This window comes from Maylandia zebra, linkage group LG1 (genome assembly GCF_041146795.1).
Source record: "Maylandia zebra isolate NMK-2024a linkage group LG1, Mzebra_GT3a, whole genome shotgun sequence".
Taxonomy (NCBI): domain Eukaryota; kingdom Metazoa; phylum Chordata; class Actinopteri; order Cichliformes; family Cichlidae; genus Maylandia; species Maylandia zebra.
Window position 1 is genome coordinate 5,825,523 of NC_135167.1, and position 24,758 is coordinate 5,850,280.

The 24,758-nt window shown below is 40.6% G+C and overlaps 1 protein-coding gene across 3 annotated transcripts in view; it reads right to left on the reverse strand.

The window, feature by feature from the left end:
• Positions 1–3,849: 3,849 nt before the first annotated feature.
• Positions 3,850–24,758, reverse strand: part of adamts18 (ADAM metallopeptidase with thrombospondin type 1 motif, 18) — a 55,673-nt gene continuing 34,764 nt past the window's right edge. For 2 of the 3 annotated variants that reach the window (XM_004539800.5, XM_004539803.5), the window contains 9 exons: positions 24,401–24,645; positions 17,143–17,263; positions 16,223–16,349; positions 12,040–12,244; positions 9,371–9,565; positions 7,495–7,565; positions 7,148–7,313; positions 5,558–5,756; positions 3,850–4,733 (listed from right to left, as the gene is read on the reverse strand). In XM_004539800.5, the coding sequence (XP_004539857.2) occupies positions 4,618–4,733; positions 5,558–5,756; positions 7,148–7,313; positions 7,495–7,565; positions 9,371–9,565; positions 12,040–12,244; positions 16,223–16,349; positions 17,143–17,263; positions 24,401–24,645 (1,445 nt within the window). In that variant the 3' untranslated portion in view covers positions 3,850–4,617. The remainder of the gene's footprint in view (positions 4,734–5,557; positions 5,757–7,147; positions 7,314–7,494; positions 7,566–9,370; positions 9,566–12,039; positions 12,245–16,222; positions 16,350–17,142; positions 17,264–24,400; positions 24,646–24,758) is intronic. The other variant, XM_004539801.5, reaches the window with a different exon arrangement.

Consider the following 24,758-nt stretch of genomic DNA (forward strand, 5'->3'; position numbering starts at 1 on the left):
CCAGGCGCTCCCCTGTGCAGGCAGCCACATCGTGTGTGTGTGTGTGTGTGTGTGTGTGTGTGTGTGTGTGTGTGTGTGTGTGTGTGTGTGTGTGTGTGTGTGTGTGTGTGTGTGTGTGTGTGTGTGAGAGATAGAGGGGATGGTGGGACGAAGAAAGGGGTAAGAGTGTGTGTCTGCTATCTTTTTGTATGTGTGGGCACGTGCTTCGTGAACTCTGTCTGATACAGAGGTACTGATGGGAGAGGTGGAGTTGAAATATGACAGCTTTCACTTGCTGTGAAGCCTGCCCTCAGAGTAAGCCCTGCAAGAAAGAGAGATCACTCTCACTTTCTCTCAGTCCACACACACACATACACACACAGAGACACTCATACACAGGCTTAGATGGAACTTTGTTAAGATGTGATTAGACTGACTGTCAGTTGTGAGAGGTCCTATCAGGGTTCACTGCCTGCCAAGTGCACACAAACGACGGTCTTAGCCGGCCTGCCTGACACTTAGCTAGCGGAGAAATGTCTAAGCTGAAAATAACAGCCGACCCTGACTTACAACTGGACCGACAACAACTGGTGCTTTGCCAACTGGAAAACAGGAAACAGGAAAGAAATACCTGCATCACTCAGCCTGGGTAGCTCAAGTATTAAGAGAGACAGGCCTATTTTGGAGTTGACAGACCAAGGCAAGCATTTACTTTCGTGCAGTGTGCTCATTGTGTACCAGGTTCCAAAAAAGGTACACTTCTTTTTCTTTGGTTTCTCATAGCGGCGGGTTGTTTCAGGAGACATGAAAACAGATGTGATGAATTTTAAACAAGGCCACAGCCATGCTAGTGGCTCACTGAGGCTCTAGCAAGGCACAGATGTGCTCCCAAAATGCTAGCATCAGCATCCTTATAAGCATTAGGCAACAATACTAAAATGCTAAACATTAAACTCAAAGTACAGCTTAATGTCAAAATCATGTGGTATTAAAGTTTTTGCCTAATAATGGATTTTTAAGGTTTGTCTGTTTTCCCTTTAATGTAGTCATTCCGATGGCTGTAATAGATATCCCCATCAGGTTGGCTGTTGCTGTTTTGTGCTTCTTAACTTCCCTGATAGAGCTGGAGTATACAAAGTTGCCATGACCCTTAGAGTCAAACTGCCACATTAATGGAAGCATATCAGGTTTAAGTTAACCAGATTTAATATTTCTGAGATCATTAAATTCATTAACAGATGTTACTGCTACTGCCAAATTTTAGTCAATCTGTCATCAGAGTTTACTATAAATAAAAACGTATTTTTATGGTGTAAAATTTGCACACTTGTCCTCCGTGGCTAAAATGCCAACATCTGGTTCCATTGCATTGATTGACAGGATGTAGCAGGTGAGCATTGTCAATTCCTGAAATTATCATTGTCAACAACCCCCTATAGGATGGGATTAATCAAACTTATTAATACTGACTTCTGGTATCTATAGATAGATATTAGAACATTTTTAGGAATATTGTCATATAATTCTCTGCAAACACTTTTTATCCAGCATACGCTAAACTTGTTTAAGCTCTGAGTGCATCAGAAAAACTTGTCTGATTAAAGTGATGAATTATCTGTTTATATTTTGGGGAAGTTTTTAAGTTTTGATGTTGCAAGCACATTACCCAACAAATCCAAATTCAAGTGAGGATGCCAAATAAAGAGCTACTCCTCCATTTCTGCATTTTTATTTGAGTCGCAATCTCTTTATTTCTCCACGGCAGTAATGCCAAGGGTTGATGTGGCTCCCCATGCTAAGATAATCAAAATATGTCATTATGAACCAATATGGGCAGAGGAAATTGAGTCCCATCTGGAACTGAAAGCAGGATGGAGATATAGAAATTCTCACATCAGCTCAGCGGTAAAATTGCTGCCCCACTGCGATGTAGACATCACAGGCTGGCTTGTAGGGACATACATATGTATTGTACAAACACTCACCCTTTAAGACACAGGCACACACTTGTAAATGCATGAATCCAAGCAGCAAATGCAGGCATGCAGCTGGGAAACCATGTAACAAGGGTATGCATGCCCAAATTCCAAAAGCATGCTCTCACCCACACACTTCACAGTCAGCCTGATGCTCAGTGAACAAGTTAATTGTGTGTATGTTAGCCATCATATTTGTGTGTATGTGCATGTGCCCCAGCTTGTGGTGTCTGGCTCACAGCATGCCAGTAAACAGCATGCAGCCAAGACGATGTGAGGACTCCAGGCTTCATGATTCATGGAGACGGTTTGATTAAAGAGCAATCGCAGACCCCGCAGAGCGAGAAAGGGTGGCATAATCACTGTAAGAAAAACATTGTTTAGTAGCATAAATCTCAGCATGCTTCTAGTTATGAAAGTTTTGAGAGGGGCAAAAAGTTATCAAATGTCTGAAGTTGCCAAGAGGCCAATAATAGTGAAAGCAGATTCCCACTGAGTGGCCAGACAAATAATGGGCATTAAGTGTCCAACTGGGCAATAATCACAGTGCTCATGGGGATAGAATGCAAGACAACACTAATGCCAAACGTTAAAGTTGCTTCATCAATTTTCTCACAACTAAAAATGATTAAATTAGCATATTTAGTGTGGAAACAGTTTTCTTTTGTGATGACATCAAAGGGTTGCTTTAATGTTTTTGTTTGCAGTCATGGTTCTGATAAGCTGAACATGGCTTACTCTGTACTTAAATTGACAGCCACCATTACCAACTAGCTAATAGTCAGGCACTTTAAGAGCCTTTTTTTTTTCCAAAGGTAAAGACACATTGATTTACTTTCACTTTGCATGCATATTTGTTCCATTAACTTCAAGTTGCCTAAATATAAATTAAGACAGGTTTTAAAATGACAATATTATATGCTGCTTTTTACTGCTCTACTGGTCTCCTGTGTTTACCAGTTAGTTGCTAACCTTGCTAATTCTTTTATATGGTCTTATGCAAAGTGAGAATAACAAGTTTTTTTTTAGACTGATCAGAGAAGAGAAAGTGAATTGTAAAGATGTGGGGGAAATATAAAAAAAAACAAGAAGTTAAAATGCATCACATTTTTTCATTGGTTTGTCACTACAGGCAACAGTTTTATGTACGAAGAAAATTTTAGCCTAACTACAATTTCGTTTTTATACTGTATGTTTATATACATCTATAAATACAGTATTACCTGAAGTCTCAAATTATTAGTCGTTTTCTTAAGGGGTAAATCAAATAGCATAATAGGTGAGTTTGTAGACTATTTATACATTGATCAATCATGTTTGCAGATTCTTTTATTTAAAGAAATAGATATTGGTTTGTTTACGTCTTGATTTCATATTGGTTCAAGGGTGTTTTTGCTTTTCTTCCTTGATCTCTTTTAAGAAATTGTATTTATCGGTTGTTATAAATGTAGATATTGAGAGACCAGCCAATAGCTAATATTGGATTGCCAATAAATCAGTCAGTCTATTTTACATTACTGTCTGCTTTTAGAGTTTGAGCCATTAAAATTCCCTTCAACCAAACTACTGCATATATGTTGTTTTTATGTTGTTTTGTGCCCCAATCAAAACAGAAATGAACACGAGTGCATCATCTCTTATCTCAAGCTCAACCTGCCACGTCTCTATATTTTGACCAGACTTCTGTGAAGAACACACCTACACTACTCTCTCTCAATAACCAAAACCCCTTGCTATCTAGACTGCACCCACGCTTACCGAGCAATCATCCTCTTCTCTCCCTCTTCACCCTCCTCTACTCTCCCCCAGGCTTGCAGACAGCCTTACTCATTATTCACCTCATTGTGGCTGTAATCGATAGAGAGAATGCAGTGAAGAAAAGAAAAGCAGATAGATGGTGAAGTTATTTACCATAAAGATAAAGCAGAGATTAAAAAAAAAAATACAACCACTTACAACGCAGTTGAATAACATATTTTAGGTACACAGATACGGATGTTTAAATAGCACTGACATGAATGTGACGTGGTGCGATTCAGGAGTAGTAAACAGGACAAGTGGACATCATGTGAAGGAGAAGTGCAGTTCACCTGATTACTAACGCCCCATATAAAACTGAATCATGTGAATGCAAGGGTGACTGGCACAAAACACAAAAATAACATGTCCCAAATCCACTGTAAATCTCACAAAATGTAAAATCATATATTAGGACCCATAATAACTTAAACAAAGACATACGAAACCAGATGCCTTTAAATGCACAACATATAACTAATCACACTATTGTTCTTTCCTGTTGTCCTGATGGCTTTCTAGTTTCAGGGGTTTCAAGAGGAAAATACTCCACAAAATATCAAGATACATATATTTTACAACAAGTCTTCAGTTTGGATTTCACTGTCTTTCCAGTTTCAATGTGAGCATTGACCTGATGACACCACTTTGGCAGAAGAGCATCAGCAGCCACGTTGCCTTCTTGAACAAAGTCTGTGTATGTACTCTTTCACTTCTATACAAAATGCATTAGTCAAGTACTCCAGGAAGAAAACACACATTGCTGTGCACAGTCCTGTGTGTAGTGGGTATTTGCCCCTGAATGGTCTCCGTAGCAGCACTTTTGTTCGAGGCTGGCCGTTGTGGACTCAGAGGTGTCAGAGCTCTATGGCTTCTTGCTGGAGCAGGACTTGCAGCACTGCTCTCCATAGAACTTGTGGTTACAGACGCCGTGCTGAGGGACCAAGTGGCACCAGCTGAAGTGATCCACACAGTGTTCTTCTGAAGAGAAAACAAAAAGAAGCAATGCTATTATACATATTATAAGAATAAACATTAACTTGAAGATATGAGAATAAACAAAGCAAAGAAAGTAGCAAACCAGAAAACATTTGACTAAATTATTGCTAAACTTTTTTGTTTTTCAGTTCATTCAGTGACTAATTAGTTGAACACCAACACACACAGTGCTAATGTCAGCATGTTAATATGCTCCCAATGGCAATACTAACATGCTGGTTTTAAGCTGTGTATAGGCCAGTGTTTAATGATGTTAATAACTGTTACACACTTTAGTGTGATGGCCTGCTAATATAAATGGACTGATACTTATACAGTGCTTGTTATTGAAAGCCATTTACAAACACTCGTTCGTACAGCATTTAATTCTATGCCTTTAAGCACTTTTTAACTATCATGCACACAATCATACTCTGATGGATGCATCAGGGGCAATTTGGAGTTCACTATTTTGCTCAAGAACGCCTAAACTGGAGGAAATGAGGACTGCGCCACCAACCTTCCAATTAATAGTCCAAATGCTCTCTTGTCTGAGTTATCGCCACCGAAAAGGTGAGAAATGGTTCAGCTCCTTAACATGCAAAATACTAACAAACTGAAGTGTGCTACACATTAGTGTGTTGGCATGCTAACTAATTGGTTTGCCATATTACTTTGATACAGTATGATGCTAACTCTTGCAAACTCTTGGGCTGCTAGTCTTTGAATGAAATCTCAATAGTAAATCTCCTCCATGTCTGTAATTATATGGTCATCATTTAATGATGCTGAATAAATTTGTTCTTTGCTCCCTCGGAGAAATATACCTTTCAGTGCTGGTCCAGCAGCTGTGACCCGGCTGCTAGAGCGATGTGCTGGAGCCGGGGGAGCAGCCGGGCAGAACTGCGTGTTGCATGCCCTAGAAGTGACAGGCCTCTGGTGTGGCAGGCAGCCAGCTGCGGGGCGACCTTGTCGAAGACATTGGATGGATCGAGTCTGGACTCCTCCGCCACAGGACACAGAGCACTGAGACAAAGGCAGGAGAGAAGAGGCAGTGAGCCAAAAAGAAAAGAAACAAATGAGAAGAAGAGATACAAGAGGAAGCACAGTCATACAAATAAGAGGGGAAAAAGTTTGAGAGAGGAAAAGCAGCTGTAATAAAGGGATAAGGGGAGGGAGGGGAAAGAATGGAAGAAAACTCTACGCAGAGACAAAGAACAGATGAAGAAAACAAACAACCCTAACACCATGTACCTGCCCTGCAGCAGGTCTCAAGAGATATCTTCTCTGGTGGAATCATACAAGGATCACAAGCTTGAGATCAAGCAGAATAAGACCTGCACTATAAGAGGTTGCCCTTAAGACGTTTTGCATAATAGATGATGTAACACATAGTCGACACAACCGTACCCCAAAAGACTCTACATCTTTTGGCCTATCCCACATATCCACAGTTCCACTTCTGGCTAAGACCTCTGCTACATCTGTAAACTTACATCACCTACACTGTATAGTCTGCCACTTAGTTTTCTTGGGGGGGGGGGGCACTTGAATGTGGTATTATGACAATTAGTAACAATTAATGATTTATGCAAAAGACTCAGACTGAAGAGAGTCTCTTAAACAAAAGCGAAAAAATGTCAATTCAGAGACAGTGAAATAGAAAATAAATCAATTTTTAGAGCTGGTGTACATATCACCCGAGTCTAGAGTGGTGTGTCCAACCCATTCATATTAGAGTGGACACAAGTTAAAGCAAGTTCAATCTGAAGCCCACTAAGCCATTTCAGTATACCTACTGCCAAGGCAGCATTCCATTTGATATCAGTGATTTGCATGGCAAGGACTGAACATGCTGGGTACTGTTAACAATAAAAGGCTGCTCTAGTCAATCATCTGTCACTTACAATGTGTGCAACTTATAAATCTTTACTGTGACAAGTACTGTGACAGAATAGTTCAAAAAGAATGAAATCAGGTTTTGAGCAGTTCTTACACTTTTTACATCAGTATCACATGCCTCATGACATAACCAATCAGAGTCCGACAATGGCAGTCCGTGTTTAGTCCGATTTAAGTGAAAACTGACCTAAGACCAACTCTGTGTGACAGTCGAGGGCTCAGGATGTGTTGCTGATGTGAGCTGACCCATAGAGGCAGTAGTGCAACATGGGTCAGTCTGAATAAACTTTAAAGGTAGATAAAATAACATTTCTTGACACGATGTTTAACAAATGGATATGAAGTGTCCCTTTTTATATTTTTAGCAGTGTAACTTTAACACATCAAAGCTGTAATCATACTGTGTCATATAAGGTAGAAAATCTTCAAACTGTGAGATTTTCAGCTTGAACACACAAGTATCCGTAAAATCTTTTGATGTAGATAGCATTTAACCAAAGCACAAGAAAATCTACCTGCTGCCAGGGAGAGGCGTACCAGCCTAAGACCACTACGCTTGAGGTCGTTCTTCCAGGGACCACCCGAGGGAGCTCTGGGCATGGACCTCGGTTGCATCCTTGCTGAAGATCCACCAAAGGTTTGGCTATATTCCTGCACCTCCGTATAGTAAACGCCACATGCCTGTGCAACGAGAGGACAGGCTATCTGCTCAAAATGACTATTCCTACAGAGCTTCTCATTTGAAAAACATTGAAATTCTGACTCAGATGATAGTAAACAGATGGCACAGTGGGGTCTCAAGTATCTGTGCAGATCTATTAAAGTATGAGGGATGTCTTAGTGTGTAGTTGAAGGCACATACCCTCCCTGTGAGTCTCTCTCCCCACAGTGAAGCTCTCTTTTCTGGATGCCTGAGCCACACGACCTGGAGCACTGAAACAGAGTGCAAGCAGGAGGGACAGCTTTAGAAAATGAACTCTGTGAGTGGTTGTAAGTGATGGGATGGTTCCTGTAGTTACAGACACCGCAAGCTCATTTACTGTTGTAGTTAAGGAGCAAAAAAAAAAAAAAAAAGAAAACCCTGATATGCTTTACTGTGTATTTTTCAGTCATTATATATGATGAGCAGACAGTTTGTGTCACCTGTGTGTTTTATCAGCCCGACTTTCTGCTACAACAGGTAAAAATATGACCATCTTTGGCACAAATGCAGAAAAAAAATCCTATCTGAACTGACTTCCACAGATTCACCTGGGTGAAACTTCTCAGTATTAGTATCGAGTGAGCCAACACATTTGATCTGTCACAAAGTAGCAACCGCTGCTAATCATTATCCATTTCAGAAGCATGGGACCCCATTAACCACCTATCATTCACACTCATGGCTCCAAGTGTATAGCAAAACAAATATTTACTAACAACTAAGTACTTTCAATGGGGCAAATAAAAGTCACATCACGCAAAGTTTAGTCGAGCAGAAACAATCTATAACATTTCTGACTATACATGTTATACATTTCCAAAACTGCACTTCCTAAGGCTACGGTGGGCAATTTGAACATGCCAGGCAGACACCCTGTTAATGGCTAGAAAAGGTTCAGGGCCTACAAGGTTCAGTACACTGAAGGCTTGAAGAGCAACAGGGAGGATGAAAAAGAGGTTGGAGCTAGATGAGAAGAATATGTGCACAAAAGAGGAGCTTGAAGTTTTTTGGTTTTGAAAAATGAGACTCGTTTTGCTGTCATTTGTGGTCACACTGCTTCTGTCCTTCTGCGCTCACTCACTTTCTCTCTCTTTCACTCTCAGCTTATTTGGCTGTGAGCGGGACCCAGGCAGCTCCCTCTCACACAGCCACAGAGAAGCAGAGTGAAGTGCAAGAGGCTCGAGTATCTCACTAACACAGCCAAGATTTTTCACAGATGTTTGTTTTTTTCACTGCAATTATTAAGTTAACGTTGCTATTTGTAAAAAGAATGCAAAAAAGGGCTTCAGGTGTAGATAATTATTGTACTGTTTTCTTCATCTCTCAATATTCAAACATCATCTTTCAGCTGCGCTCACCACAGCAGATCGTAAAATATTAATTAGGTCACCTACTGTAATTTGCGCATTGGTAGTATGTACTGATAATGTGTGAAATGAAATGAATTATAAACACTACGGTTAGTTTAATTCCCTGATTTTGGTTGTTGGTAGTTTCTTTGCAGAAATGCATCTTCCACAGGTCACAAAAAGTTAGATGTTCAGTTTTGTAAAATATATAGAGTTACTTATTTCCCCCAACCTGCCTCCTCTACTCCCAGTTCAATTTGTTTGTGCCAGTATTATTTTCAACAAGCGCAGTGCGGGGAAATGAAGCAGAGGAGTAATGATAGTTCCAGATGAAACATGTTGCATTTCATTCTGGTCTATTGAGGCTGCTGGCTGTGAAACTGCTTTCTCTGTTCTATGATAGATTTCTCCCTGTATGATTGTTAAGTGTTTTTGAAAAATGGGCAAGCTAGAAAGAGGGCTTTGTATTCTTTATTCTGAGGGTCCAACATCAAAAAAAAGAATGTTTATTCCTGATGTTTTATATAGTTTCAGGACACTACTTTTTCATCTGTCGCACTGTACTGAGACAGACACACCAATAAGCAACAAACTGACCCACAAATAGAAATGCCTCACTGCGGATCTGAACTCAAAATTCAGTTCACTTCCATTTTTCTTGAGTTTCATGAGTCCTTTTTTCTTACCTCTCCCCAAGGAGTGGGGATCCACTGAAGCCTCTCATTCTTAGGGCAACGCCGCAGGACGCAGGTCTCTTGGGCTTTGGGTCTGTGGTGCTGTCTGCACATGCTGTCGGGCACCACCACAGCTTTGGCCCCTGGATCGGTGCTGCGGCAAAACACGGTCCGCTTCCTCAGGCCACGGCCGCAGGTCTTGGAGCACTGAACACGGACAAGTAGGAAGTAAAAGTCATTGTGGAGCAAAAGTCAAAACTACAGATGATCCTTGGGATATTAATGATTCACTAAGCAAAGGTTTAATGGCCATACACAGATTACTTGTACGCACATACACTGTAACTTATAGTCTTATGATTGGTTTAACCTTCAGCTTCCATCACATTTAAACATTAGGCCATATTAACAGCAGTTAAATCCTTGGCACAGACACTGTTAATGCATTCCTAATTCACCACATGGTGGATAAGCAAACAGAAGGTCACTGGTTTGATGGCAGCACATTATGGCCTGTCATTAAACACAATAAACCAATAACTCTGGGATGAATGTGACCCCAACTCATCAAAGTCCTCACTAACAGCAGACATTGGTTCTGTAAACTCCATGTGAACTGCAGAAAGATGGACAGCAGAGTCGAACTGCCCCACTGGGACTGAGGAGCACAGCCATCAGGGCAGATTATCTGAACACACCGCATTAATTTATTAGAGAACAGACACACACATCTGAGCATCTACACTCACAACTACACACATCCCAGTTGTCCTCTTGTCACTAAAAGCTCCGATTGATCTTTTCAGGGACGCTGGCCTTGTCTCTGCCTGACCGCAAACTGAACTCAGGCTGCTGTTACAAAATAGTGCAAACACACAATTTGAGTGTCCCGAAGAATGATGGCTGAATGGCAGCTGAATGTCCGGACTGCACAGGTCACATCAGCTAAACAACCTGGAACAGTTTACAAAGTATCAGATGTGCTGCCAGGCTATTAATATTGTATACAGGGATATGAGCACTGAAAGGCTCAGTCTATTATGTGATGCACTGTAGATAAAGAGGAACCAGCCAAATCCATCAACTAGCCAGATCATTAAACAATGTAATCAAGACCATGCTTTGCAAAGAAACAAAACAGTTCTGTGCAGCGAATAACTACTCATTGCTTATAAAAGAGTTGACTCCACCTTATGTAGCTGTGTCGTTATTTAAGCATGTGCTATGTTACTAGATGGATACAGTTAGTTCTTAAATAGATATGTCAAACAACACAAAGGACTTAATTTTGACAGGAGGTGAAATATAGAAAAGGGTAAGAATTTGTTTTAATCTGAATTTTTTTAAAACTTTAATGTTCCTGACAAGTGATCTTTCTTTACTAGTAAAGACTATTACATTGTGTAATTTATCTCGTACTGTGTTCCACAAATCCAGAACTTCCTATAAATAGGAAAATAATCTTAATGGGACCCACCTATCTAAATAAAGGCAAAAAAATCCAACAGAGGGCAGCAGAGCATTTGTTTGAGCTTGAGTGAAACAACTGACAGCTTGAAAAGGAAACTCAGTGTATGAGTGAATATGTACCTTCCTAGACACAGACAGGGTTCTGTCAGGCAGAGACATACCAGTGTGCATTGACCACACACTGGTGATGCTTTACTTGCACTTAAGGAAAATAAATTAGCTATGACAGATATCCCTCATAACCTCTAACCCTTTTAGTAAAAAAATAATGACTTAACAATAGAGTAGGCAAAGACTGGGTATTGACACCTATGAGTGAAATAAACTCATTTTTTAACCAAAATTTATAAAACAATACCTAAAGCCTTTTTCATGTTGGGAAATGCACAGGAGTAAATAAAATGTCAGATCGTCTTGGTATAATAATAATGGATTTGATTTATATAGCGCTTTTCAAGGCACCCAAAGCGCTTTACAATGCCACTATTCACTCTCACATTCACACACTGGTGGAGGCAAGCTACGGTTGTAGCCACAGCTGCCCTGGGGCAGACTGACAGAAGCGAGGCTGCCATATCACGCCATCGGCCCCTCTGGCTAACACCAGTAGGGTAACGTGTCTTGCCCAAGGACACAACGACCAGGACAGAGAGCCCGGGGATCGAACCGGCGACCTTCCGGTTACAGATACGCTTCCCAACCCCCTGAGCCACGGTCGCTCTTAATGTGTGTAGAAAAAAGTGTTCAATATTTTGCTAAGAGCTTTCTGAAGCTGTGCAGTGCTACTGTGTTCTAAATGTGATCAGTGTAATGCCATGGAGAGCACAACAGTTTAATTCTTGAGTTTAACATGTTTGCGTACGGACATTTGCTAAGTGTTAACATTGAGTTTGTTAATGGCACTAGATTGACTGTTAGGTGAAGGGTCAGCAGAGTTATTGCAGACTACCCTATGGGGAACATGAATAACAGTAACTAGTGTCACAGAAATCCATTTAGTAGTTGCCAAAATATTTTCCTTAAACCATGAATATAAACCTCATGTGGCAATAAAGGAAAAGGTAGAGGTTCCCAAAGTCATTAGGATTTGACTTGCAGGGATTGTAAATGTCAGTACAAAACTTCATAGCGATTCATCCTAGGTCAACGTGGACTGTCAAAATTAAAAGCTACGCTGCTCTTGTGGTTTTGGAATGTTGCTACAAACCCACCTGTGACCAAGATCCAGTGCTCCATTCTGGCGGGCAGGACTGGGTGTGGCAGGGCTGGACTTGGGCCGGAGAGATTACAGGGCAGAAGGAGTGCGCCACCACCTCCTCCCGTTGGTAGGTTACCTTCCTCATGCAGCGCAGTGTCCTGGTTTGTTGACCGCCACCACATGACCGACTGCAAGCACCCCAGTCTCCTGGTGCCCAACTGTGCCAAGAGAGCAGAGGAGATTTAAGAAAACATGGAAGGTTTGCCTCAGTCACTGCTCAAATACAGAAATTGAGTTTTATTTAATTGCATCTTACTTTAGTGTCATTCAGCACAGTTGTCTCACAGAGCTGCATATTCCAAGTTCAAGACCTTACAATATCATAGAAACTGACAATCCCACTCTGTGCTTTTCCCAAGTGCATGAGTGGGAAAGAAAAACTTCCTTTTTACCAATAAACCTCAATTACCCACTGAAATACAAGCTGTCATCGCACCAAACATCTCTGAAAAGTTCTTATTGTTGTGCTTCGTAAAACAGCCCTTTCTACCCTGGTTAAATTAAAAAAATGAATTCATTAAGTTAGATTCTTGGCTCAGAGCTGGTTATCAGCAATAAAAGAAAAGACAGAATATATCTTCATGTCTCTGCAGTTCGATCAATCTCCATATTTATCATTGTATATGAAACTAAACAGGAAAACCATTTCTATACCTGACTCTTAATGACAGCTTTTTCAAGTTCCTCAAGGCCAACCACAACATGCAACACTTTTTCTTCCCCTTTGGTTTGTTTGGCTCATTTATTTCTCTTTCACCTGTTCACTCTGCCCTCATCTTCTTACTTCTAATCTCTTCGCTCTTTGTCCTTTTGAAATCCTGCTTCACCACTGATGAAAAGCCTCCTGTTATGTCTAAAATAGTTTCTGTCTTGGCATCAGGGCTGTAGGGGGAGATTTCACCAAATGAGTGGTCTGACAACCACAGGCTTAGAAGAGGGAGATGGAGGGATGGGCAGATGGCGCTGTCCAGTTCTGAGAGAACACGCTACCACAGGGACCATTCCTCCATACCACCGACCTGCTTCAGGGGAAGAAAAATGCTTTCATTTTTGTTCAAATGCCACAGGCAAATGAAGCTGCGGGACTAAACTACAATTTGGAAATGGGATAGATGTCAACCAGTGGGACCCAAAAGGAATGGTTTGGGATTTTTTGGCTTGTGGACTGTTTTGCTTTTTCCCCTGCTGTTTTTCCTGGCTTATAAATAACAATATATCATTGGGGGAAAGTGGCTGAAGAGCCACTCCGCTTCACTGCAAACCACCACTGACCTAGCTGTAATTTGTATCTCTAAAATGTTTCATTACCTGAGGTAGGAACAGCACATTGCTGCAAAGGAGGTTCTGAAAAGCTCGACTGTATATTTTCTGGTACTTGCATGGCTGCAGACCAGGTACCACCAGTGAATGGAACTATTCTAATTCTAATATTGGAGCCGTGTGGTTTTCTTAAGATCCTAAGCATAATTATATACCACAATCCAACCTTCTTTAACAAGCTGCTTGTCTGGTTTGCATTTCCCACACATGTCCAGTCCTTTAGCAAATGCATTTACTGTGTCCTTTGTCTCTTCACAAACATTCAGTGAGCTCTAGAAGCTGTTGCAAGTTGAAAAGAGTAATAAGATAAAGGTGCTCTTTTCATGTTGAAGTTATTTTACTCTTAACTTTGCAGTATAGATCCTAAAAAGTGGTAAATATGCCTGGTACATAGATCGTTTGAACTGATTTGTTGGCACTTACAAAACTGATGTTCATGCTGAGTTAAATATCTTTAAAGGAGGATTCTCTTCCTAATTTCAAGCTAGCCCAAATGTTTGAACTGACTTATTAAAATTCTCCTTCCGTCCCCATGTTATGGGAACCTGCTGCAACATCACAGTCCAGCATCCCCGCAAAGTAGAGAGAGAACAGGTCTAAAGCAAAAGAAAGGGAGTAGATAAGAGTGAACGGGTGAAGCTGTGTGTGTATTTTATGTGAGGCTGTGAGCGTTGGGCTTGGGGTGGGGGTTGACTGGCTCTGCATGGCTAGACTGGCCTGGCCCCATGGGAATCCTTCCATCTCTGCACAATAAAACATGGATAGGCCTGTCAGCACCCGAGATACATGTCACAGAGATAAACAGGCACTTTCACATTACCCCTCCTTCCACACACACACACACACACACACACACACAAACACACACACCCAAACACTGATGTTCACTCACATAGTACACATGCATCCACTTCATTGTCAATTTTTCTTTTCTCTGCTGGGCTCTTGAATGCGTGCCCATACATCCTGGAGGTCTTAATGCAGTCATTAAAGCTTTCATGCTGCTCACTCAACTCAACTTGCTTCCTGTGTAGCATCCATAAATTGGCCCATACTCACAACCATCTGAGAAAAACTGTCAGCTACTGTAGAAAATAGAATCCATGGGTGTCAAGCTTATTTATTTCCCTGCATGGACAGTAATTATTTATACCATTTTCTGCGCTAAGCAAAAAGAGGCGGATGGGACACGCAACAAGGCTGTTTAATAGCTTTCACCGAGATAGCAGAAATGGTATGCCCAAGATTAGGAGCAGGAAATGTCCTCTCGGGTGGTGGGAAACTTAGTAAGAAACAGAGGCTGTATGCTGGAGGTGTAACTGATAGCTGTCTGGCTTATTCAACTCCTGACACAGGAGAAAGTTCAGTCTGGACTTGTTGTAGCATGGCTAATAGTGAACAAAATAACAACATCATTAAGATCAGAGAAGCAGCTTATATTTCTACTTTTAAAGCACGGTTTGGACCAGAAATACATGATTCCAGCATTATGCATTTGGAAAAGGAACTATAAGAATGCATGCTGCCTTTCTATGTTGGCATGTTGCTTTTCTCTGTGTGTGTGTTTGCATGTGCATGAGTGAGTACTCTCTCTGAACCTAAGACACAGTTTCTTGCCTGTTCTTTGGAGCAATGCTGTAAATCAAGCTAGCTCAATTTCCCCGAGCCAAAGCCCTACATACTGTAGAAGAGGGGCCATTTATTCAGCGCTGTTTCAACTTGTTACTCCACTGAACTATCTCCTGTTTTCCTCCTTTGCTTGCTGCATTGGTCCCAAAATGCACTGTCTCCTTTAAAAATGCATGCCATTAGGCTCAGTGTCTAGACCAAGGAGATAAAACACAGCCATGGTTTTGCTACTGAGAAATGCAGGAAGCTTTGGGCTGAGTATATATGAGAGGGTATGCACAGAAATCAGCAGTCGTTCAGAGCCAGCTTTGATGTCTTCTTCCTGCTCTTTAGCCTTGCTTTTCTTTATTTTTTCATCTCAACCCCAATGTTTCCTTTTTAGTTAAATCATTGCCTAAAATTTGTTTCTTTTTTTTGCATTTGCATAATTTGATATTTAGCCTAAAATGTCACAATCCATATTAAAAATCTAAAGAGTTTGCATTCTAAGATGTTGGTTGCTTTTAACTACATTTCCACAATGAAGCCCTCTCTTTTTGTTATTTCACTACAAACACTGACAGAAATATGGACATGACCTCTGTGACTTCAGCGGTAGATTCAGCTCAGATGAAGCATGAGCTCGGAAAGTTTCTTTCTAGTGATCAAAAACAATGTAGCATTTTTTCTCATATTTTGCATTTTTAGGTCTCAGGATCATTAACGGGTTAAAAGGCCATGTTAAAATTGTTTAAACTAAATGGTCTAAATGAAAGAATGAAAATCATCAGGGCATACATGTAGACAAGAGATCAGTTACCAACACTTGACACTCACATGGAGACACAGCTGGAGAAAACACTTCAAGGCAACAAAGACTTATCCAAAAGAGCACAAGATGCAGTGGGCTTTCATGTGTTTTCTCAAAAAAAAAAAAAAAAAGTGGGCCAAGAAAAGACGAGGATAGTGACAAGAAGAACACAGGCTGAGCGGAGTGCTGGCTAGCCACAGCAAATAGACCACAGGCAACCTCTAGACAGCTCAACCACAGTATTTTTGTGTGTGTGTGTGTGTGTGTGCGCACCTATTAAAAAAAAAAAAAAAAACCAGCGCCCTAGGTTCCTGAAAATTTGGCAGCATAAAGACACATGCCACATATCCCACAGCCAACTGTACACATAGAAATTCTTTGACCCACACACACTTACTATGCAGGGCAAGGCTGCGTATTGCAGAGATGGGAGCCCAGTGCAGGCCTGGTGTGGGGATTACACATGCTGGAGTTGACCTGAGCCTTCTGGTCCTGCAAACAGATAGCCTTGGTTGAGATACGACCTGATGGAGAGACAGGGAGAGAGAAGCAGAGAAATCGTAATGTGTTTCTTTCAGGTAATTAAGGATCTTTATTTTTCATCCCTGCAATGTGGATGCATTTAAAGTCAAATTTAAATTTTCTAACTGTCATGAATCAACACAAAAAATATGTCTAGAGGTCTGCCGGCTGTCGCAGCACCTAGAGGCATGGCAAATGAAACTACATGTACCTTAAACACAACAGCTATTCACTAACAAGTAAGCTGGATAGTAGCTGTGAGTCTTTCAGGAGAAAGTCTGACAAAGGTGCTTTTCATTAACCTTAGCACATTTCCTGGAACACTGTTCATCAGGGTATTATACACAACACAAAAACAGCCACACACAGAAAGATCAGACCTATAAACACACACACACAACTTTTCCTTATCACTTTTAGTACATCTGCACATATTTCTGCCTCTCTTTTATTGTAAGCAACTTAGATTCTGTTGCTATGCCATTCAGGCTTTTCATCAGGGGCTGATTTGATGCATTCCAAATCCTGAGCAGATTTTAAAACGCTGGGGATTTTGTTTCAAATTGAGATGTTAAAAGAAGTCTTCTTAGTTTATTTGCTATTTAATTGATGATCAATTCCATCAATTCCAAGTTTGAAGTCTTTGCTGCTACATTGTCAATTAAAGTAATAGGCTGTTGCAGTTCAGTGGTGGATTTTGGCAAATGTTAATTTAATTTACTTATCCTGTGTACAGAACTCCTCTAGTTTTATCCAGGCATCAACAGATGGACATACAAATAAAAACTGCCTCACCTCCGGCACAGGGAGCAGAGCAATCCGAGCGCACCACACCCCAGCTGTAATCAGGCTTCCTCTCAGTGCGAGGCAAAGTGTACTCCCATACCACACCCGGGTTCTTTCCCTGCAGAAGGATCTATCAGACAAGAAAACATTCAGTCAAAAAAGGTGACAGCTGTGTAGAGAAAGTTTATCTTTTAACCTTTATTTATCAAACTGTAAGTCATCCACCAGGCTACAGCTGCGTTTTCCCAGCTGCTCAAGGGAGTGACACTAGCAACCTTTAGATCCTTCCTCAAAGCTCTAAGCCGCCCTTTGTAGCTTAATTTAGAGAATATAGCATTACTGCATACTAAACAGAAAGGAACACTAAATATTTAAGAAGCTAAGTAAGGCAAATATTTAGCACTGGTTCATCTACATGTCTTTTCAGCACCAAACCCACGTATTCCCTCAAATGTCGACTGATTATTAGACCTCCAGTAATCCATGTATTATGTCTTGCGCATTCTAAACCAAAGCAAATTACCCATTTGTTATGAACCCCACTGTAAGAGACTAAATGCAAGACAACCGCCAATGTGATTAGCCTATTTAGGCCGTTCAAGTTTACTCGAGCTGCTCGACAGACTACCTACTAATGAGAAGATTCTAGAAACCCTACAAAACGCTTTATTCCATTTCTACTCTGAACTGGATGAGCACACTTTTATTTGGATCATATAATGCTCATGCAAGGGACAATTTCCATTTTCTTTTGTGATGTGTCTCTTTTTTTTAACCACGTCCTTTACACAGCCCAGTGATTCTGAGGTACCTTTTCTGCACAAGAGATTTATTTGAACATTCAAGTCAGGCAGAGACTAATGGATGAATGAATGCAGACATGCCCATTACAGGAGAAGCATCAGGCTATCATTAAAACAACCCCATAAGAATTCCCTGCTGCGGTGAAAAGTTTTGCTTGACATGCATTTACATAGTCAGCTCCTAGTGTGTTATTTTAATAAACCATTTCAAAACACTGCACTGGATTGTATTCAGCATAGCTTTGTCTCTTTTGCATCCAACCACGGTTTAGTCCAGGTTGGGTAACTATTACTCCTCAGCCCATTTGGCAAAATGTATTAAGTCCACCTGTGATTCTTGAGAAACATCACAGTCTATCAGCATCTGTGATAATGGATTTTGACAGGTGTATTTTCTTTGGGGTATTTCCTAAAGTTGAAAGGAATCTACCATCAACCATTCAACGCCAAGCACCTCCTGGGTTCAATCCACATTAAACAGCTCTGGGACGCTTCCACTAACTTAAAAATAACCTTCTGATTGTTAACTGTCCAATGCATAAAGTCAGCTATTGCAAGATGGGGGACAAAAGGAGGGATGTAAATCTATGAGCAAGCAGATACCCAATGTCAGAAAAATGTATCCGTAAGTCAGTGTTTTAAAATCAATACTTCAATTTAATTTTAGTTGGGGCAAAAGTGGTTCTGATGTCACATTTTCTACTTAAGATCTTTCTCAACATCTATATGGTGTGTCTTTAGGCTGCATTTTTGCCATCAAGTAACCTTAATTACTACCTACGAGTCAAATCAGCAGTGGCAGACCATGTGGAGAGTGTGTGGAGGACCCAGGTGCGGACACAGGCGAGGAGACAGAACTAACTTTAACAAAAGGCGAGCCTTTATTATGGCTGATATAGGGGCAACATAAAGCAGCAAGGACAGAGGCGAAACTAAACTAGAACCTACACTGGGAAAACTTTGACTTAACTATGACAAACTAGGAAGACTGGCAATGACTATGAACAGGACCTTGTGCAGAGTGCATGACGAAACAATGAAATACATGAATCACTAACAGAAGCATGAACTGCACAAGAATCCTGAAACTACTTAACCTGACACGACATGAGGGATGTAACACAGATGACACGACGACAAACACAGGAAGACTGAGGACTTAAATACACACATGATCAGGGGAAGTGGAGACATATGAGGACACAGCTGACTAGAATGAAACATAATGACAACACAGGGGAGAGAAACACTAATTACAATGAACAAAACACAGACTCTTCCAAAATAAAACAGGAAACACAGAGACATAGACATGACACAAACTTGACAACAGGAGCCACACAGACATGAAACATGACAAGTGGACGCACGGACCAGGGAGAGATGACAAAAGGGACTAAGAAACAAAGGACTAAACTGCAACCTAGAAATCAACTAGATGAGTTAAACTATAACACAAATGAATACAAAAGATACATAAAAATTCAAACACTGGGTCACATGACCCAGCACCGTGACACATTCCTAATTGTTTGAGATACTAAACTTTAGTATCTTGCTAAAGTGATAAAAACTGCAGACTCAACAAAACCACATAAGGGTTGGCCACATTTTAACACCCACAGTTTCTTTGTCCATGCTACCAACACCAACCAAACCCAATGCCATTGAAAAACTGCCACCACTAACCACACAGGGACATTGTGCTTATCCAAGCAAACCAACTTTCTGCTCTTTCACCAAACAACCACCAGTGATGTGAAACAGCAGCTACAAAAACAACTCTGGTCAGAGTTTTTATAGTCACTTTAGTAGAGGACTTAGATGCCCTTGAATTGTTCAAGCTTTCCAAATCACTGATCTTTCTTTCCTAAGAAATGTACAATGTTTAAAACACCCAACCAACCACAGTGTTCGCATTTGAGGAGACAAATAGAAACAATAGTTTCAGACAAACCTACCCACCGCTGCTTTAGTTTTTGATCATTTAAACCCAAAGCTCAACCTTTCAGTAACAACTAAACCAATACGAACAAAAAACAATCACCTACCTACCACTATTCAAGCCAAAATCAACAACTTTCTGCAATCAGTAACAATACCAGCGATAATTTCAATGACTTGCATGCTCCCATTTAATAGACAGAACACACACTGGCCTTGTGAACTCCTTTGTAGTCAAAGCAAACTTACAGAAGCAGCAAAATATTGCCTCAATTTAGTCACAAGACATGAAAACTGACCCAAACTCTACATGAGCCTTATCTGCACTGACACACTAACAGCACAACGCAGAGGGTTTACTCAGGGGGCCTCCAACAGACGTGTTAGTGAGTGCATGTATCATGTCCAAACTGTTCAGACGCACTGGTGATGATACCAGCAGGGCTTGTGACTGTGCTAGCAAATACAACAGATGAGAAGCTTTTTGCAGACGGAAGACATTTTCCTTCTACCATCACATCTTTAACCACCAAATGCAGTTTAGCATCCATTACCATCCATACTACGTTTAGTCTTGTTACTAGTGTCGTTAGCATTGCAAATGTGGAAAGATTCATGAGTGTTTTGGGTCTTACTGGCAATATAGCTGTTTTGTCGTTTACGTATGAGGATGTATTGTAAGTTTCAACTAACATAAAGTCCCTAATTCTTTTTTCCACATAACTTCTGAGAAATCATTGCTCATTAAAATATAGTTTACATGTTGGGAACCTCTAAACACCAAACTGCCAACAAGCCTTGAGTGAATCTGCTATGGCGAAGCAGCTCAAAGAATATGTCTTTTTTGGCAAACATAACAGTAAAGTTTTGAGTGTTTCACTTGCTAAATGTTCACATTATTATTGTTGTGTAACTTGAAATCTTTTAACCAGTATATTTCCTAATGATATTGTTCATATTTTGCACCGATAACTCACCTGGGGAAGTTTTGTTCCTATTTGTTTCAGTGATCAGATTATTAGACATAAGTTTGGGAACCAGGGACACAAAGGAATTCTTTGCATTTCCTGGTGCTAATAAACATACATCAGACAAGGACATGTTACTGTGGCAGATGGTTAGCAGAATTAAGGGTTTCATTTTCAAAAATGCTTTAAAATGAAAAGGAAAAACATAGCGAAACAAATATGGAATTTAATTATTAAGTAATAAAAATCATAGCTCAAGATGGTCTTTATTGACTTGAGTTATCCTCTTTTTTTGGGCTTTAGGAAAGGAAAATGTTTATTATCGTCTTTGAATGACTTTCAGTGGCTACAAACATATTTAAGTTGTGAAACTAATGTGTGTCTAGCTTCCTAGAGTGCAACAGCAGACCACAGAGTGTATTGGTTTCACAACCCAACAATCACAGCACTCGTCAAGTCAGCTGGGATGATGATGAATTGCAATGTGGTGGACTCAGATATCAATCTCACAGCGTTTTGTGTTGGACTGGCATGACCCTGCTTCCCATACCACAAGAATGCCAATTCCAGGGGGAATAATCCTACTTGGTATTCACTTAGAGCTCCGGAAGCAGCCATATGTTGTGTCTGTTCCTTCTACCACCTCCTGTGAGCTATTTCTATGCCCCCTTCCCTCATCCTTCCTACCAGCTAAGCAGCTGTGCAGATGTGGACACCTTGTCACAGTTTACTTCACACTCCTTACCATTTGTTTTTCTTTGAGCGCTTCAAGCTGAGTGAGAGTCTGCAAGTGATCCGTGTGTATATCCTCCCCCATGTGCTCTCTCAGATTTTCTGTGACAGCACCAGTTAAATAGAATGTGTGAAACAGATGAAGAGATCTGCGCTCTCCTTCTATCATTTGGCTCTTTTCATTTGCACTTAAAGTCCTCGTGCCCTGACCTTAACTTCTCACATCCAGAGTTCAATTGCAGAATTCTTAATCTTTTAATCTCACTCTGCATCCTCTCTCTTTCTATCCTTCTCCCTCTATCAACCTCTTTCTCCTTTTTGTAATTACAGGACATACTTATAGAGATTATGGTCATGTCATCTGCAGATCAGCTGCAAGCCATCGCCGAGTCCACTGCTGGACAGATGTATGATCAGAACACACAGACACGTAAGAGGAGTACCATCAGCCTAAAAAAAAGGAACTTTCTTTAAATTATCATTTTTTCAAGATAGGGCACATTTGTGTAGTTATTGCTATTATTTCTTTTGGTTAATATGACACTATAGTGAGCCAAAGACAACTGTTTAGACGTAACATTTTATTAAATCTCTTGATCCACATGCAAAACTTAAAATTACTGTTTCCAAAACATCTGTAACGATCCTTCGCTGCATTAGAAAACTTTGTACATATTGCTATAGACAGAAATCAGTATGTAAAGTGTGATGGATATGATATGTGACAGATTCATTTTACTGTTTGTGCTGCGCTCACAATTCAAAGCAATTAACCTGCCAATAGCAATGTCATCATAGTCAAAAAACTATGGCTCACATTCCAGCCCACTCAGACCAGCGTGTACAATCATCGTTCAGTTATTCTTACTGACATTGTGTGTGTTTATAGCTTACTGGGTATGTTTGCAGCTAGTTTTGTATACTTTGTTACTGACTGACAACCCTGATGTCATATATAATGTCACTGTCACTAATCTCACGCTCTCATAAAACCATACTTTTTTGTTGATTTTGTCAGAAAATCTGTTCGGGTCTCTGTGATCAGTAGCTCTTGTGCTTATATTGTCAAATATAAGCACATGGATTTTTCAAGAGTTTGCAGTGGTCAGTATTTTAAACATTTATCTATCAGCCACTCAGGTCATGGAAAAATACCTCCCCAGCACACAAACCTAAAATGTTTTCCATTCTCTGGCATCACTCAGGGGATGCTCTAAACATAAAGTGGAGCTGAGGTGGGGTTTTCTCCTATTTTTGTACTTAGACTTGGTGAAGTCTAAGTACTAGGAACCACAAATGTTTGTACAAAATTATTTGCTTATCTATTTAGAAAATGGTGAGTAATTTATATGAAAATATTGTTATCCTGTTGATTAAAAAAAAAAAAGAATAGGGAATTGATTTAAAGTTTGTGGAATGTATTTTCTGAGCATTATCTGTACCAAGTTTGATGACAAACCTCCCAACAGCCGCTGAAATGTTTCTCCCTTACACAAAGTGCCGATCAGTCAAATAATCCAGCACTGCTATTCTTTAAGCTATGTCGCCAACCACGACTGAAACTAAGATGCACGTTATGTGTGCATGTCTCTGCACTTCTGCAAGGGTTCATCTTGCAAAAGGACAACAATGTGCTTTTCAAATGCCAACTACAACACAGACTCCACTAAACTGCCCACAGACCAAAGCCTCTTTCTAAAAAAGCTATATAAACACGGATGTTTCCTGATGGCCAAACAAGTAACCATCCAATCCAAGTACTTTGAAAATATCACACTGGTATTCCTGTTGGATTTACAGCCCAATCATTCCTGTTTTAACCACAGTATTGCAGTAGCCCAGGGCATTGAGGGGAGACTAGATTTTACATGAATATCACCCCCACCCCCATGGCAAAAAAAAAACTGTCTGGCTTTCACCTGGTTTTCACTTCTGTTTTCACGGCTGGAGTTCAAAGGTCAAAACAAAATAAATGCTTTTGCGGACAAAGTTATGTGAGAAAACATCCTACACCTCCCACCAGCATTCACTTAAAACCTCAGAATGACTTGGCCACTTGTTGAATATTAGTTTTGCTTTCAGGAGGATACCTCTGTCCAGCATCACATTTTGCTACTTTAGGACAGGTAAAGACTCGTACTCCCCTTGAAGCTCTGGTTTCTAACACACCACTGAATACAAACATGAAGCAGAAATATGGACCACCACATAATAAATCTTCTGCTTTACTGTGCAGAATATCTCACTCCAAGTAACCATCTGATTTTATGCTTTTCTTCCTACCCACTAAAGGGCCGTTCATGTTGGGATTTTACTTGCTCAATTTGACTTAAATTGCAACGCTACAACAAAGCACAGGGTCTGCATTAACAGCTGTGAATATATGTCAATAGATATGAACATGTGGCTTTGTTTGGACTGGAGTTTGGCAATAGGGTGCCCTGTCTGAATTCTTGTGTATGATACAAGTGGATTACAGAGATCAGTTAGTACTAAAATAGTCCCTGTAGGCTGCTAGCGAGCACAGTAGATGTGTTCAATGTGTGCCCTTTAATCGTTTTCACTGTGACTTAGATAAAAATGTGTCCATTCTTTACAAAGCACCCACCCATTTCTGGCATAATCAGACACCCAAAACAATTAATTATTCACAGAAGATTTGCAGGAAGCTTCAACCAGTCTTTTTCTCCATAGCACCAAACTTCTTTCATCTAACCCTCATCATGTCCAAGCATTAAAAAGGAGGTGCAGCAGATCCGCCAAAGACCCCTGTCACTGTCAATTGCCATAGACGGATGTCACCCAGCAGCAGCGGCTTACTTCAAACACCAGCGTCTCATTAGTCGGTCCAGCAGCATACAGGCTCTCCGGCTTGTTGAAAGAGCGCTGGTAGTCGAATACGGTTCCACCAAAGTGGAACTTCCCTGGCCAGTCCACAGTCCACTCCCCAGTCAAGTAGTACTTCTTTTTCAGGGAGCGGACAGCCAGGTAGCTAGTGGAGACTTCCATTTCCTGAATGTGAATACTTCTAGCCCCAGCTGGAACTGTCACCATGGAGTAGTACTCTGGTTTCAAAAAGAGAAGGAACAACAGCCAACACTAAATCATTATTAGCTATTATTGCTGTTCTATAATCCTGTCATGTTTCATCCTGCTAACATCATCCAGATTTTACCAT